Below are 15009 nucleotides of genomic sequence, written 5' to 3' on the forward strand. Positions count from 1 at the left end.
GATTATTAAAAATATATATATATATATATATATGTATGTATGTATGTATGTAAGGTAAGCAGAGTTTGCGGTTATAGTAACCGACTAAGGGTTGGGGGAAAAAGATTTTCGGGTTATTTCCATATAAAGGGGAACCAAGATGCTTTAAAAGCTGTGAAAAGAAGTTAGCAAAAGAAGATAGTAATAATAATACAAGAAAATTTACTAACACCATTTCAAGTGGCGTAGGAGTGGCTGTGTGGTAAGTAGCTTGCTTACGAACCACATGGTTCCGGGTTCAGTCCTACTGCGTGGCACCTTGGGCAAGTGTCTTCTACTATAGCCTCGGGCCGACCAAAGCCTTGTGAGTGGATTTGGTAGACGGGAACTGAAAGAAGCCCGTCGCATATATGTGTATGTATATATGTGTGTGTGTGTTTGTGTGTGTCTGTCTGTGTTTACGTCCCCCCAACATCGCTTGACAACCGATGCTGGTGTGTTTACGTCTCCGTAACATTAGCGATTCGGCAAAAAGGGACCGATAGAATAAGTACTAGGCTTACAAAGAATAAGTCCTGGGGTCGATTTGCTCGACTAAAGGTGGTGCTCCAGCATGGCCACGGTCAAATGACTGAAACCAGTAAAAGAGTATGTTTAGAAAGAGTGCATTATCTATGTTATCGTAAATATTGCTGGCAGATATTTATCCAAACCAATACCGTAGGGTTCTTAAGGCAACGTACTTAGTGAAATATTACGGAGAACACGACCTGTTGTCCGCAATGGGACGGACCAAAGTCTATCCATCTCTACAATTGGTCAATTATTTTTGAACCAAGGGCAAAAGTTAAAACCGTTTCAATAGATGTATAAATAAAAAAAAGAAAAAGAAATAAATAAAGGGTGCGTGGGAAAGACTATGCTATAAGTGGTACGAGGCCGCTTATGGCCTTCTGCAACTTCTAGACATAACATAAATATGAATAAATAAATAGATAAATACAGTGAGAAAAAAATATATATATACATATACAATATATATATATATATATATATATATATATATATATATATATGCATGTTTTTCTTTGTAATTTATTTAATAATCTTCGCAGATATACGGCCTATCACTTACAAAGTTCCAGAAGATTGTGAATATGTAGGTTTGTGTATATATATATATATACACACATATTCTTGTGTATGTCTGTGTGTGCATGTTTGTGTGTATCTGTGTATGTGTTTTTGTATGTGTGTGTGTTTGTGGATTTTTTTTTTGTGTGGATATACTCGTACTTATGTAACGGATGTGGAGGCGCAATGGCCCAATGGTTAGGGCAGCGGACTCGCGGTTTCGATTCCCAGACCGGGAATTGTGAGTGTTTATTGAGTGAAAACACCTAAAATAGCTCCACGAGGCTCCGGCAGGGGATGGTGGCGAACCCTGCTGTACTCTTCCACCACAACTTTCTCTCACTCTTTCTTCCTGTTTCTGTTGTGCCTGTAATTCAAAGGGTCAGCCTTGTCACACACTGTGTCAGGCTGAATATCACCGAGAACTACGTTAAGGGTACGCGTGTCTGTGGAGTGCTCAGCCACTTGCACGTTAATTTCACGAGCAGGTTGTTCCGTTGATCAGAGAACTGCAAAGAAGGTTTGAGTTGTAAGAACTTAGGGACTTCGAAAGATATGAAGTAAATCTCTTTTAACTATGGAACTCGAAGTAAATAAAGCTATGAATAATAACAAGTAGAATATTTGTTTTAAAAAAACCTTGGATAGAAAAATCGATGACTGCTCTTTCTAATATTTTGTAATTGATTATGATATACATGTAGTGATTATTTTTGAATGCAGCGAACTCCTTTCAATATGCACCCTGACAGAATCATACAATTTGCAAACCGAATGATGAAATGTAATACCTAAATTTATTTGGTATTATCGCTCACATGGCAACTAATCTAAAGAAAATCTTGGATGCAGATTATGCGATATCTCATGCTCTTGCCAACGATACTATGGAAGCATATCTTATCTTGGGATTAAATCAGATTCATCTGAAGTTAATGGTTTGCGATTTAATATTTGAAATGTGTGCTTCAAAATCTTTGCAAACGCAACCCGGATTCAACATCATCACAGGTCCAGGTCAAATGCAAATTAAGTCGTTATCATTTAAAAAAAACATTTAAAAAAAACTAACATGAAATTTGATATTTTACCGAAATGAAAAACTAATTTTGCTGTCGCCAAAGCAAAATTTATTTACCGTGTTGCTTGTCAGGTTTTATACGGAATTGATGCTGTGTACATGAAATTGTGCAGCAGTTTGAAAGTGAATACAACAGAATATCAAATTAAGAAGAAAATAGCTGAAAACTGGAACTGGAGGAAAGGGGCAGGGGTAAAAAAAAAAAAAGGGCGGTAGGGATGGTGAAGGAGGGAAGGACAAAGGAAAGGAGTATTGTATTTGATCATGGTGAAAGAACATTAGAACAATTGGGGCATCGGACGGAGCCAAATAAGGTAATGTTTAGGACATGTTTGGCAATCAACCAACTTGGTAGGAAGATCAATAAATCAATAATATTGTATTATATTTCGACACACACACAGACATAGGCATGCATGCCTACATACACACATATATATATATATACTGGTATATACATATATATATATACATATATATACATATATATATATACATATATATACATATACATATATATATATACTGGTATATACATGCATGGAAGCATACATACAAACATTACATGCATAAACATGAATACATTTTACACACACGCACACAAACACACTCATATATGTATGTGTGTGTGTGTATGTGTATAGAGAGAGAGGGGGGCAGCACTGGGCAGATATGGTGTTTTTACACCTTTTTACCACAAGAGAGAATTTTTCCCTCTATAGTAACTGCAGTGAATTTGTCTTTAAAAGTTGAAATATGTCACAAACATATTTTAACTAACCTAAAGTTCGCTTATACTTAAACACTGTTTGTCGCTGATACAGTTGAATGTGTGTGTGTGTGTGTGTGTGTGTGTGTATACAGTACATATGTATATGTGTGTGTGTTAAATAAAATGAGATAACAAAGCCAAGACAGTGGAGAGATATCTACTACATATGTGGATGTGTTTGTGGAGTTGTTAGCTAACTCCTCCTTCATTGTTCTATCGATTTTGATGAAACTTGACACGTGACTAGAACTCATGTCTGGAAACCTTATGGCATACTCAGATTGTTGAAAAAAAATCGATAATAAAGCCCCTAGAAGAGATATATATATCTAATATATTTTATATTAAAATCCAAGGGAAATAACCCATTCGCCCTTGGAAGGAATCTTTATATATAGCTAAGGGAAATAATCCATTCATTTTCCTAAATTATTTGGTATAAATCAAATTGAGTATGCTTATTTCTTAGTATGTGTCCATATTGAAGAAAGGACTCCTAATCTTCTCCAGTGGTGAAATGATTAAAGAAGACATTTTATTTATGGAAGATGGGGCTCCTTGTTGCATGGCTAAAATGACCCAAGATTTGTTGGATGAGAATGGCATTAAAAAGCTTCCCATGGCCAAGCCAGTCACCAGATAGGGGCATAATGGACAGAATACTTCATAGAAAGAAAAAGAAAGCATCCTCAATGCCAGATGTTTTGAGTATGGTGTTCATAAACATAGTGACTTCTTAAAACAAGAACTATGATGATCACCATCATAAAATAGTGATATCTTAAAAAGACACCAGGGATATCCACCTGCATAGTAAGAGTGCGGTTTTAACAAATAGATAAATAATATACAATTTGTAAAAACACACAAAAGAGTTTCGTAAAGTTTATTTCCAGAATAAATATAATTTTTTTAAAAAGTTCCAAAAAATATTGAGTATTTTTCAACATTTCAAATGTTTAAATTTCATTCTTTTTTATTTTTTACTAGAATCTTCTGTTACAAGCAACAAACAGCCATGTATACACACATATATATATATACTACATACATACATATATACATACATACATCTATATATATGCACACATCTATATACATTTGTATATATACACACATCTATATATATCTGCATATATATACACATCTATATACATATGCATACATACATATGCATACAGCTATATACACATGTAATATACATACATTTGTATACATTCACACATATATGTAAAAACCCACAAGCCTTTGAACATATATGCATACAAGTGGGCACACACAAATGTCTATGTATATATATATATATATATATTTATATATATATACTGTAAATCCTCGAGTATAGTTCGCTCTTGAGTATAATACACAGGGGATTTTTAGGGGGCTGTACCTCTGAAAAACCTAAACCTTGTGTATAATACGCACCCCTTCTCTAACTTGAGTCAAGGAGGTCTATATTAACGTCTTTGGTTTGTAAACATATATACGGTAACATCCTTTATTATTATTGTATTTATAACATAATGCAAACATGTAGCTTTGTTGTGCACTTTGTTTGCAGAAAATAAAGAAATAACTGTAATAACGTCAGTGAAAAATATATATTAAGTAAATTGCCTTTATATATTTATCACTTAGAAAATATTTTTCATTTTTAATTTTGTATATAGTATGCACTAGAAATTTTGACCTTTAAATTTTGGGGAAAAAGTGCGGACTATACTCGAGGATTTACAGTATATATACATACACATACTTATGCAGACATAGATGGGTACATACAAACGTACATACATAGATGCATACATGTATACATACATACATACATACATACATACACACACACGCGCGCGCGCGCACACACACACACACACACACACACACACACACACACGTGCATAATCCTGAAGTGACAGGGATAAAGCTCCTCATTACCGATTTCTTAATCAGACTTAAGGCCACAGATACCATTCAGCCAAGACTGTTCCTTGACAAGATATTTATTGACCTAGGTTAACAATTAAAAGGTCAATTGTACCTTGGAACACAAGAAACATAACTGAATACAGCAACAGCATTTCATTTGATGTTCTACCGCTTTTGTCTTCTTTGAAATATAAAAGGAAATTAAAATAAATAAATAAAACCTAGGAAACATAATAATAATAATAATAATAATAATAATAATAATAATAATAATAACCCTCCTCTGTCATAGTACACCATCATTTTCTGGTTTTTGTGACATCAGTTCAAATAATGGTACATGCTTCTCTTTTGTTTTCTCGTTTCTTTGGTTTGAATAGAAATAAATAAATAAATAAATAATATGTATGTGACAAAGTGAGGAATATTAAAAGTTGACATTTCCTAAATCACAATCAGTCTCGATGCTTGTGTGACAAAGGGCAACATCTTGGAGTCTTCTGTTACTAAGGTGATTCATACCGTCGCCATTATTGGGTTCATCTGAAAAGATAAAGTGGTAGAAATAAGTGATATATATACATCATCATCATCATCATCATCATCATCATCGTTTAACGTCCATTTTCCATGCTGGCATGGATTGGACGGTTTGACTGCGCCCTTTCAAAGCCTAGCCAGGCTCATGGGCCCGGTTTTCCGGTTTCTATGGCGTATGTGTTCCCCCTCAGCTGGACGGGACACCAGTCTATCGCAGCATTACTCAAGAAGTATGAAGACAGACTGAGAGAAAGTTGGGGTGAAAGAGTACAACAGGGGTCGCCACCACCCCCTGCCGGAACCTCGTCGAGCTTTAGGTGTTTTTGCTCAATAAACACACAACGCCCGGTCTGGGAATCAAAACCGCGATCCTCCGACCGCGAGTCTACTGCCATAACCACTGGGCCATTGCACCTCCACACATACACATATGTATAATATTTAAACTGGTGTTTGTCTTAATTTTTCATTATATATATATATATATATGTGTGTGTGTGAAACCTAATTCCTATGATTGTCACTAAGAAGGCCTCCATATTCTAGGTTTGTGGTAAAATGAGGTCTGGCTATTACAGAAATGTTACAGAATTATCTGTGAGCGTAAATCACTTTGTTATTTTAATGTTATTTATCTATCTGCGTTGTTCGCACAGCAGGTGCTTGGTAAATACTTGTGGAAGAAGAAGAACAACAAGGAAGAGAAAAAGAGAGAAAGAGGGGACTGGCTCCAGGAGGGGAAGGAGCGTTGGTGGGGGGGGGGGGGGCAGAAGGACTTCTGTTGAAATAAGAGAAGAAAAAAAGGAAAACATGAACGTTTGATGTGAGTGTGTGTGTGTGTGTGTGTGTGAAAATGCATGTGTTAAGATGTGTGTGTGTCTGTAGAAGAATGCATGTGTGAAATATATGTGTGAATGTGGGTGCATGAAATATTGGGAATGTGCGTTTGTGTGTATGTGTGTGAAAGTGTGTGTGTAAATATGTGTGAAAATGCATGCGTGAATGTGTGTGTGTGTGAATATATGGGTATGTGTGTGTGTGTGTGTGTGAGAATATGTATGTGTCAGTGCAAATGCATGTGAATGTATGGAAACGTGTGTGTATGAACATGCATGTATGTGTGTACGTGTGTGTATGTGCATGTGTGTGTGTGTGTGTGTGTGTGAGAATGATTGTGAGAAAATGCATATGTGAATGTGTGTGTGTTAGTGCAAATACATTTGAACATATGGAATCATGTGTGCACAAGCATGCATGTATGTGTACGTGTGTGTGTGTGTGTGCGTATGTGCATGTTTGTGTAGATGTATTGTGTGGGAGTAAGACAAGGGAACAAGACTATCACTTACTTCTCTCATTTAAATACTGTGTGAAGGCAGCCAATGGGTAGAACATGGACTCATTGTTGAAGGCAGAGGCTGGGTCATCCCCTGTCAACACTGAAACACAAAGCAAAAATGATATACAGACATAGAAACATAGGTGCAGGAATGGCTTTGTGGTAAGAAGCTTGCTTCCCAACCCCATGGTTTCAGGTTCAGTCCCACTGCGTGGCACCATGGACAAACTAAAAAAAACCCAAAAAACAAGTAAACAAATTTGGAATGGAGGCCTCCATAGGATTGCTCATACATCTATACACAGATGGGCAGATCTGGTCAAGCATTTTTTGAGAAATACTGGTCACTGGTGATGATCCTCAACATAAAGGATGGGTTATTAACGACATGTTGACGGAGATCTTGACAGACTCCAATACGATGTTTTTTCCTCTCAGTGGTCAGCAGGTAGGGGACAAACTTGGCAGAGACGTGTCGCATATTCAATTCCGACGTTAGGATTGCCTGCACAGACCCGAACAACAGACCAATAATATTAGCAATGTCATTGATTGTTCTTCGATAATCCTCATGCACAAGATGGTGAATTTTCTCCACATTTCCAGGGTTGACTCTTGTGGTAGATCTTCCAGATTGTTCATCATCTTCCAGGAACATTCTTCCACTTCTGAAGCACCCATGCCACTCAAAACATTTACTCTTTTACTCTTTTACTTGTTTCAGTCATTTGACTGCGGCCATGCTGGGGCACCGCCTTTTAGTCGAGCAAATCGCCCCCAGGACTTATTCTTTGTAAGCCTAGTACTTATTCTATCGGGGTTCCTTTTTGCCGAACTGCTAAGTTACGGGGACATAAACACACCAGCCTCGGTTGTCAAGTGAAGTTGGGGGGGACAAACACAGACACGCAAACACACATACATCATCATCATCATCATCATCGTCATTTAACGTCCACTTTCCATGCTAGCATGGGTTGGACGATTTGACTGAGGACTGGTGAAACTAGATGGCTACACCAGGCTCCAATCTGATTTGGCAGAGTTTCTACAGCTGGATGCCCTTCCTAACGCCAACCACTCCGAGAGTGTAGTGGGTGCTTTTACGTGCCACCGGCACGAAGGCCAGTCAGGCGGTACTGGCAACGGCCACGCTCAAAATGGTGTATTTTATGTGCCACCTGCACATATATATATATATATGACGGGCTTCTTTCAGACCCATTGCTTCATCACCGTATGCTTGCCAAAGCATACTCAATGTCTCTGTAGCAGACTTCTCAAGCTTAACGCAAAATTTCACATTGGTTCTTTGTTCCAACTTCCTATCCATGACAAAAATCGCAGACCACAGTGTACTCCTGATTGCAAAAACTCAAATTTTGCAACTCACGAAATAAACACAGAGATGTCACTCGAGACACAGCCTTATAAAGTTCAATGCTACCTCTCACACTGCACATAATCATGTGCTGCCATCAGTCGGCATGCTACAGAGCTAGCACCTCGTAAGCACCAGTTAAGCACAACAATTAATGTAATCAATTTACCCTCTCCCCCCACAAACTTGCTGGGCTTGTGCCAAAATTTGAAACAAATAGTCTACAACACAAACATGATGAATCTTTAATTGACGTTGCCAAAGTACCTGGGTAGTTTAATCTCCAGGGTTCTTCTGAATGATGAGATTAAATATGTGTTTATTAAACATAAACCATCTGTAATGGTTCTATATAAACATATACACATATATGCATAAATGTAGGTATCTTACATGTATACACATATATACATGTAAATGCACACATACATACATGTATATGTGCAAATGTACATGTATGTATGCATACATATATACATACATATATGCATGCATGTATGTATTTATGCCTATACAAACATAGGGTTCGTATTTTATTGGATTTGCAGCTTTTCTATGTAAAACCATGTTTTACTAACTTAATATAAGATGTTTTTTTCTCCATTAGAGTTGTACGTGTGCATGTGTGTGTGTACACATGTGGGCATGTGTAATGTGTGTGCATGTGTATATGTGTGGAATGTATGTGTGTGTGTGTGTAATGTGTGTGCACATGTGTGCATGTATAATGCGTGCATGTGTAATGTGTATGTGTATATGTGTGTGTGTATGTGTGAAATGTATGTGTATGTGCTCACACATGTGCATGTGTAATATGTGTGTGTATATGCGTGTAGGTGTGAGTGTGCACACATGTGCATGTGTAATCTGTGTGTCTATGTCTGAAATGTATGTGTGAGTGTGTGTGCACACATGTGTGCATGTGTAATGTGTGTGTGCACACATGTGTGCATGTGTAATGTGTGTGTGTACACATGTGTGCATGTGTAATGTGTGTGTGTGTATGTGTGAAATGTATGTGTGGATGTGCACAAATGTGTGCATGTGTAATGTGTGTGTGTGTATGCAATGTGCTTGTGTGTATAATGTGTATGTATTATGTATATGTGTAACGTGTATGTGTATATAATTAGCATGTGTGTATATGTGTAATGTATGTTTGTAATGTGTATGTGTGTATATGTGTAATGTATGTTTGTAATGTGTATGTGTGTAACATGTAGTGCATGTGTGTATGTGTAATGTGTGTGTTTGTAATGTCTGTGTGTGCGTACATGTCTGTTTATATTGTTTAGAGCGCTGGCTGTTTGTATTTAAGGTTCCCTGTTGTTGCTGGAGAGAGAGAGAGAGAGAGAGAGCAAATGGCTGATTTAGTAGCTGTTAGTTTAAGTGTGTTTGTTTAGAGTGATTTTCTGTGCGCTTGATAGAGGAGGGCTGTAGTTTGTGCAGCTGTGCCAGGAGAATAGTGAGACGACAACAGAACTGTTACGTCAAGGGGACAGTGTAGGGTTGTTGGGAATCTTGGTATGTCATGGACGTGAGATGCTTATGAGGGTCTATGCAGGTTTTGTAAGGTATCTGGATATGTCGGGTACATAGGGATCTTTACAAGGGTATGTATGTTTGTTGGTCGTTGGTAAGGGGACAGTGTAGGATTATAGGGAATCTTGGTATGTCATGGATGTGGGGCCTTTATGAGGGTCTATGCAGGTTTTATTGGGTGTCTGAGCATGTCATGTATATCAGATCTCTACAAGGGTGTGTATGTTTGTTGGGTATTTGATAAGGGCATAGTGTAGGATAGTTGAGAATCTTGGTATATCATGGACATATATATGGTATATCTTGGTATATCATGGACATGGGACCTTTATGAGGATCTATGCAAGTTTTATTGGGTACTTGGGTATATCAGTACATAACATAAAGGTGTGTGTGTATGTTTTTTGGAAGTTTGGTAACATTCTGTAGGTAGAATCATTATGAAGGAGTTCATGTGTGTTTTGATGGGTACCCAGGTGTCATGTAGGTGGGACCTTAATAGGTGCATGTGTGTGTTTAAGTTACTGTGTCTAATATGACTGTGTCTTCTTGTGCATACATTAGGTTGTGTGTCTGTGTACATACTTGTCCCTGTCTACTTGTATGTGTGTGTGTGTGTGTGTATGACGGGCTTCTTTCAGTTTCCGTCTACCAAATCCACTCACAAGGCTTTGGTTGGCTCGAGGCTATAGTAGAAGACACTTGCCCAGAGTGTCCCGCAATAAGACTGAACCTGGAACCATGCCATTGCGAAGCAAGTTTCTTACCACACAGCCACACCTGTGTGTATATTTTGTTGGGTATCTGGGTTATGTCATGTACATGGGAGTGTGTGTGTTTTTCTGGGTATGTTCTCTGGGTATATATGTTCAGTAGGTAGGGCCTTTATTAGGGTGTGTGTAAACCTTGTTGGGTATCTGGGTACGGTATGCAGGTAAGGGACCTTTATTTAGTTGCTGAACCTTCTACGATTTGTAGCAAAATCTTCTAAGAAAATTTCACTGCTAATTCTACTCCCTACTGTTTTCAAAAGAGAAAAAAACAGATGAGAGTGTTGTTGTTGTTGTTGTTATTGTTGTTGCTGCTGCTGCTGCTGTTGCTTTTGGTGGTGGTGGTGGTGGTGGTGGTGGAGACAGCCTTGCCACAGTGGTGATGTTGGAGATGGTAATGGTGGTGGTGGTGGTGGTTGTTATGGAGATAGTGATACCATAGTGGTGGCGTTGGAGATGGCAGAGGTGGTGGCAGTGGTGGTGTTGGAGATGGCAGAGGTGGTGGCAGTGGTGGTGTTGGAGATGGCAGAGGTGGTGGCAGTGGTGGCGTTGGAGATGGCAGAGGTGGTGGCAGTGGTGGCATTGGAGATGGCAGAGGTGGTGGCAGTGGTGGTTGTAACGATGGTGTCGGTGACAGTGGTGGTGTTGGCATCACCAATCTTGACCCATCAGTAATACTAGAATGCTTCTTCTACCAGTTGATCAATAGCCAATAATCATTACACACAAACAAATATTGCCAAAAAAACCTTCCCTTTAACCTACTGACCTGGCAAGATTCTCTTCGTCTGAATAATTAACATCACTGTCTGTCTGTCTGTCTTTCTCTCTGTCTGCCAGCCTATTTGTATCTTTCTAGGTTTTACTTCCAAACTGTGTGTGTATGTGTGTTTCCCTGTCTGTGTGTATATGAGTGTCTATGTGCACATGTGTATGTGTGTGCGTGTATGTGTCTATGCATAGATGCATGTGTGTGTTTCTTATTTCTTTATTGCCCACAAGGGGCTATGTGTGTGTTTGTGTGTGTCTGTGCACATGTATGTGTGTGTGTCTGTGTGTCTCTTGCTTTGTGTCTGACTGTTCTGTACATGTATAAGACTACTGTGTGTGTCTGTGTACGTTTGCTTTCCTGTCTACCTATGTGTATATATGTGTCTGTACCCACGTGTGTGTGTTTGTGTGTATGTGATTGTACACACGTATGTGTATGTGCGTGTGTGTGTGTGTGTGTGTGTATGACCGTACACATGTATGAATGTGTAATGTATGGAAGCCTGTTAGTAATTTTAAAAGATACTATGTGTATATATGTGTCTGTACCCACGTGTGTGTGTTTGTGTATATGTGATTGTACACACGTGTGTGTATGTGTGTGTGTGTGTGTGACCGTACACATGTATGAATGTGTAGTGTATGGAAGCCTGTCAGTATTTTTAAAAGATACTTCCATTGAGATGACCCAACAAGGGAGATATTCTGTAGGCCCCAAACAGAGTCTCTACGTCTGTTATGGATAAACTGTGACCCTCGGTACTTTCAAAACGGCACATCAATGTAAAATTACCTTGAATTTTATTTTAACAGTATAGCTAGGCTAATGCTGAACCATGTCTCATGCAGCCCAATTCTTGAAACATGTTGTCTGCTAGAAATAGTAATCAAATTACCCTCAAACCACATCCTACAGGGTGTCCACAAGGTCTGGGTACATGGAGTAAATAAAATCATAACATAAACAATTAAATATAAGAAATAATAATTTCTTAAAGTATGTGTTAATCCCCATGTAGGTACATGGAGTAAATAAAATCATAACATTAACAATTAAATATAAGAAATAATAATTTCTTAAAGTATGTGTTAATCCCCATGTAGGTACATGGAGTAAATAAAATCATAACATTAACAATTAAATATAAGAAATAATAATTTCTTAAAGTATGTGTTAATCCCCATGTAGGTACATGGAGTAAATAAAATCATAACATTAACAATTAAATATAAGAAATAATAATTTCTTAAAGTATGTGTTAATTCCCATGTACCCAGACTTTGTGGACACCCTGTATAAACTTACAAGGACGAAGAACATATTGGATAACATCATCCTTCATAAACTGTCAATAAAATAAGAAAAGATCGGACAGCTATAATTAGGCAGTCCTAATTAGATGGTCATAATTAGAACACCATTAATTATTAGGTGTTTGCGATGAGAGATGATAGAAATAGACAACAAAATCAACATAGTCTTTTTTAAAAAAATAAAAAGATATTTTGGTGATAAAATTTAGGATTTGAGAAAGTGTGTTACCCCAATCATTTAATAATATATCTGGTATGGAGTTCATTGTGAAGAATGTTGTACTGTAGGGGTGTTTCCAGTCTTGACAAAACTGTAAGGCAGATTTCTGGAATAGAAGACAAGAGAGAGAAATTATATGTGTGTTTATCAGCATGTACATGTGTGTGTGAGTATATGTGTGTGTGAGTACATGTGTGTGTGAGTACATGTGTGTGTGAGTATATGTGTGTGTGAGTATATGTGTGTGTGAGTATATGTGTGTGTGAGTATATGTGTGTGTGTGTCAGTGTGTGTGTGTATCAGTATATGTGTGTGCATGTCTGTGTGTATCAGCATATGTGTGTGTGTGTGTCAGTATACATGTGTATGTGTGTGTGTGAGAGTATGTGTATCCATCAGTATGCGTGTGTGTATGTTAGTACATATGTGTGTGTGTCTGTGTAAAGAAATACAAATTATAAATTATGCATTCGTTACTCCAAATTTTCTTTTCTTAATTAGGCACTTATCAGACCCATACCACTAAGCATTTTCTTTGGTGTGCTAACCATTCCGCTGGCTTTCTGCTTAATTTATGATAAACTTACTTTTTGTGAAGAAAAAAAACCCCAAGATATTTTTATTGATAGACATCTTAGTTTAAAGCAATAAGACATATATAGCTGTTATTTTGACCGACAAATCTAGCATGTGTGTCTTTCTGTAAATATATCCTTGTAATTGTGTGTGTGTGTGTGTGATATGTTCAATGTCATTCTTTCTGCTACCATTTTAGGTTAGAAGTTCTTTCTCTCTTAGAACCTATTCAAAAACAAGTTATTTATTACATCACTCACTACTTAATGATTTCTACTGCTTAAGTTAATACCTTTGAGATCAGACACAACCAGCATTTAGGTCCAAAGAAAGAATTAATTCTAAGGCGGCGAGCTGGTAGAAATGTTAACACGCCGAACAAAATGCTTAGTGGTATTTCGTCTGCCGTTACGTTCTGGGTTCAAATTCCGCCGAGGTCAACTTTGCCTTTCATCCTTTCGGGGTCAATAAATTTAGTACCAGTTACGCACTGGGGTCGATGTAATCGACTTAATCCCTCTGTCTGTCCTTGTTTGTCCCCTCTATGTTTAGCTCCTCGCGGGCAGTAAAGAAATAAGAAATGTTAGCATGCCGGGTGAAATGCTTAGCGGTATTTTGTCTGCCATTACATTCTGAGTTCAAATTCCGCCGAGGTCGACTTTGCCTTTCATCTTTACGGGGTCGATAAATTAAGTACCAGTTACACACTGGGGTCGATATAATCAACTTAATCTGTTTGTCTGTCCTTGTTTGCCCCCTCAATGTTTAGCCCCTTGTGGGCAATAAAGAAATAAAAAAGAATTAATTCTAACTCTCTATCACAATATTTGGAAATTAAAGTAGCGAGGTAGAGTAAGATAAAAAAAAATCTCCCATACATCAATAGGGTAAAGTAGTTGTACTTAAGACTATCTGAGAAATTCCATATTCTAATACAGCTTTACAAACTATTGAATAAGAAATCTAAAACTTTGGCTTTTTGATGAAAGTAACCTTTGTTGCTCCCATTTCTCATTTCACGATAAAAGTTTTTCCCCTGCTACAAGGTTTATATCCACAGGGTTATTACCCAGTACTAAACACCACTGACTCAAGAGAAACCCACCTAGGGAACACCCTTACTGTAAAACACACCTTCTCATATACTCTACTCTTCCTTTCTTTCCATCTATCCTTCAAAACACCTTTCTAACCTTTCTCATTTTTCTTCTCCTTTTCTTCTGCTTACCACATTACTTGTGTAATATTTTCTTCCAAATTCTTCAATTATCTATTCTTCAATAACCTTCTTTGAGCAATATACTCTTCAAACACAATCTCAGACAAGTAACTACAAATTACATATTCCTTTATCATAATTTCATTATTTTGTATTGTGCAGCAAATGTATATTGTGTTAAAGCATTTTTTTTTTTATATTTTCATTAACAACTATACAAAATAGCTCTTGGGTTATATTCAGTGCAACAGACTTTCAACATTAATGGACAGACATCACCACCATTAAAGACAGGGTTTATTGTTAATCCATCATATTTTATATATATATATAATAACACATATATATATATATATATATATATATATATATATCATATATATATATATATATACACATATATATATATATATATATACACATATATATATATATATATATAAAT

General features: G+C 37.2%; 1 protein-coding gene across 2 annotated transcripts in view; it reads right to left on the bottom strand.

Moving 5' to 3' along the window:
* Positions 1 to 4610: 4610 nt before the first annotated feature.
* LOC106883136 (protein pigeon) overlaps positions 4611 to 15009 on the bottom strand; it is a 40615-nt gene continuing 30216 nt past the window's right edge. For both annotated transcript variants that reach the window (XM_089342142.1, XM_089342141.1), the window contains exons 28-30: positions 12779 to 12875; positions 6782 to 6871; positions 4611 to 5435 (exon numbers count right to left, since the gene is read on the bottom strand). In XM_089342142.1, the coding sequence (XP_089198268.1) occupies positions 5320 to 5435; positions 6782 to 6871; positions 12779 to 12875 (303 nt within the window). In that variant the 3' untranslated portion in view covers positions 4611 to 5319. The remainder of the gene's footprint in view (positions 5436 to 6781; positions 6872 to 12778; positions 12876 to 15009) is intronic.

The sequence above is a fragment of the Octopus bimaculoides genome, chromosome 25 (assembly GCF_046866305.1).
Source record: "Octopus bimaculoides isolate indiv1 chromosome 25, ASM4686630v1, whole genome shotgun sequence".
Classification (NCBI taxonomy): Eukaryota; Metazoa; Mollusca; class Cephalopoda; order Octopoda; family Octopodidae; genus Octopus; species Octopus bimaculoides.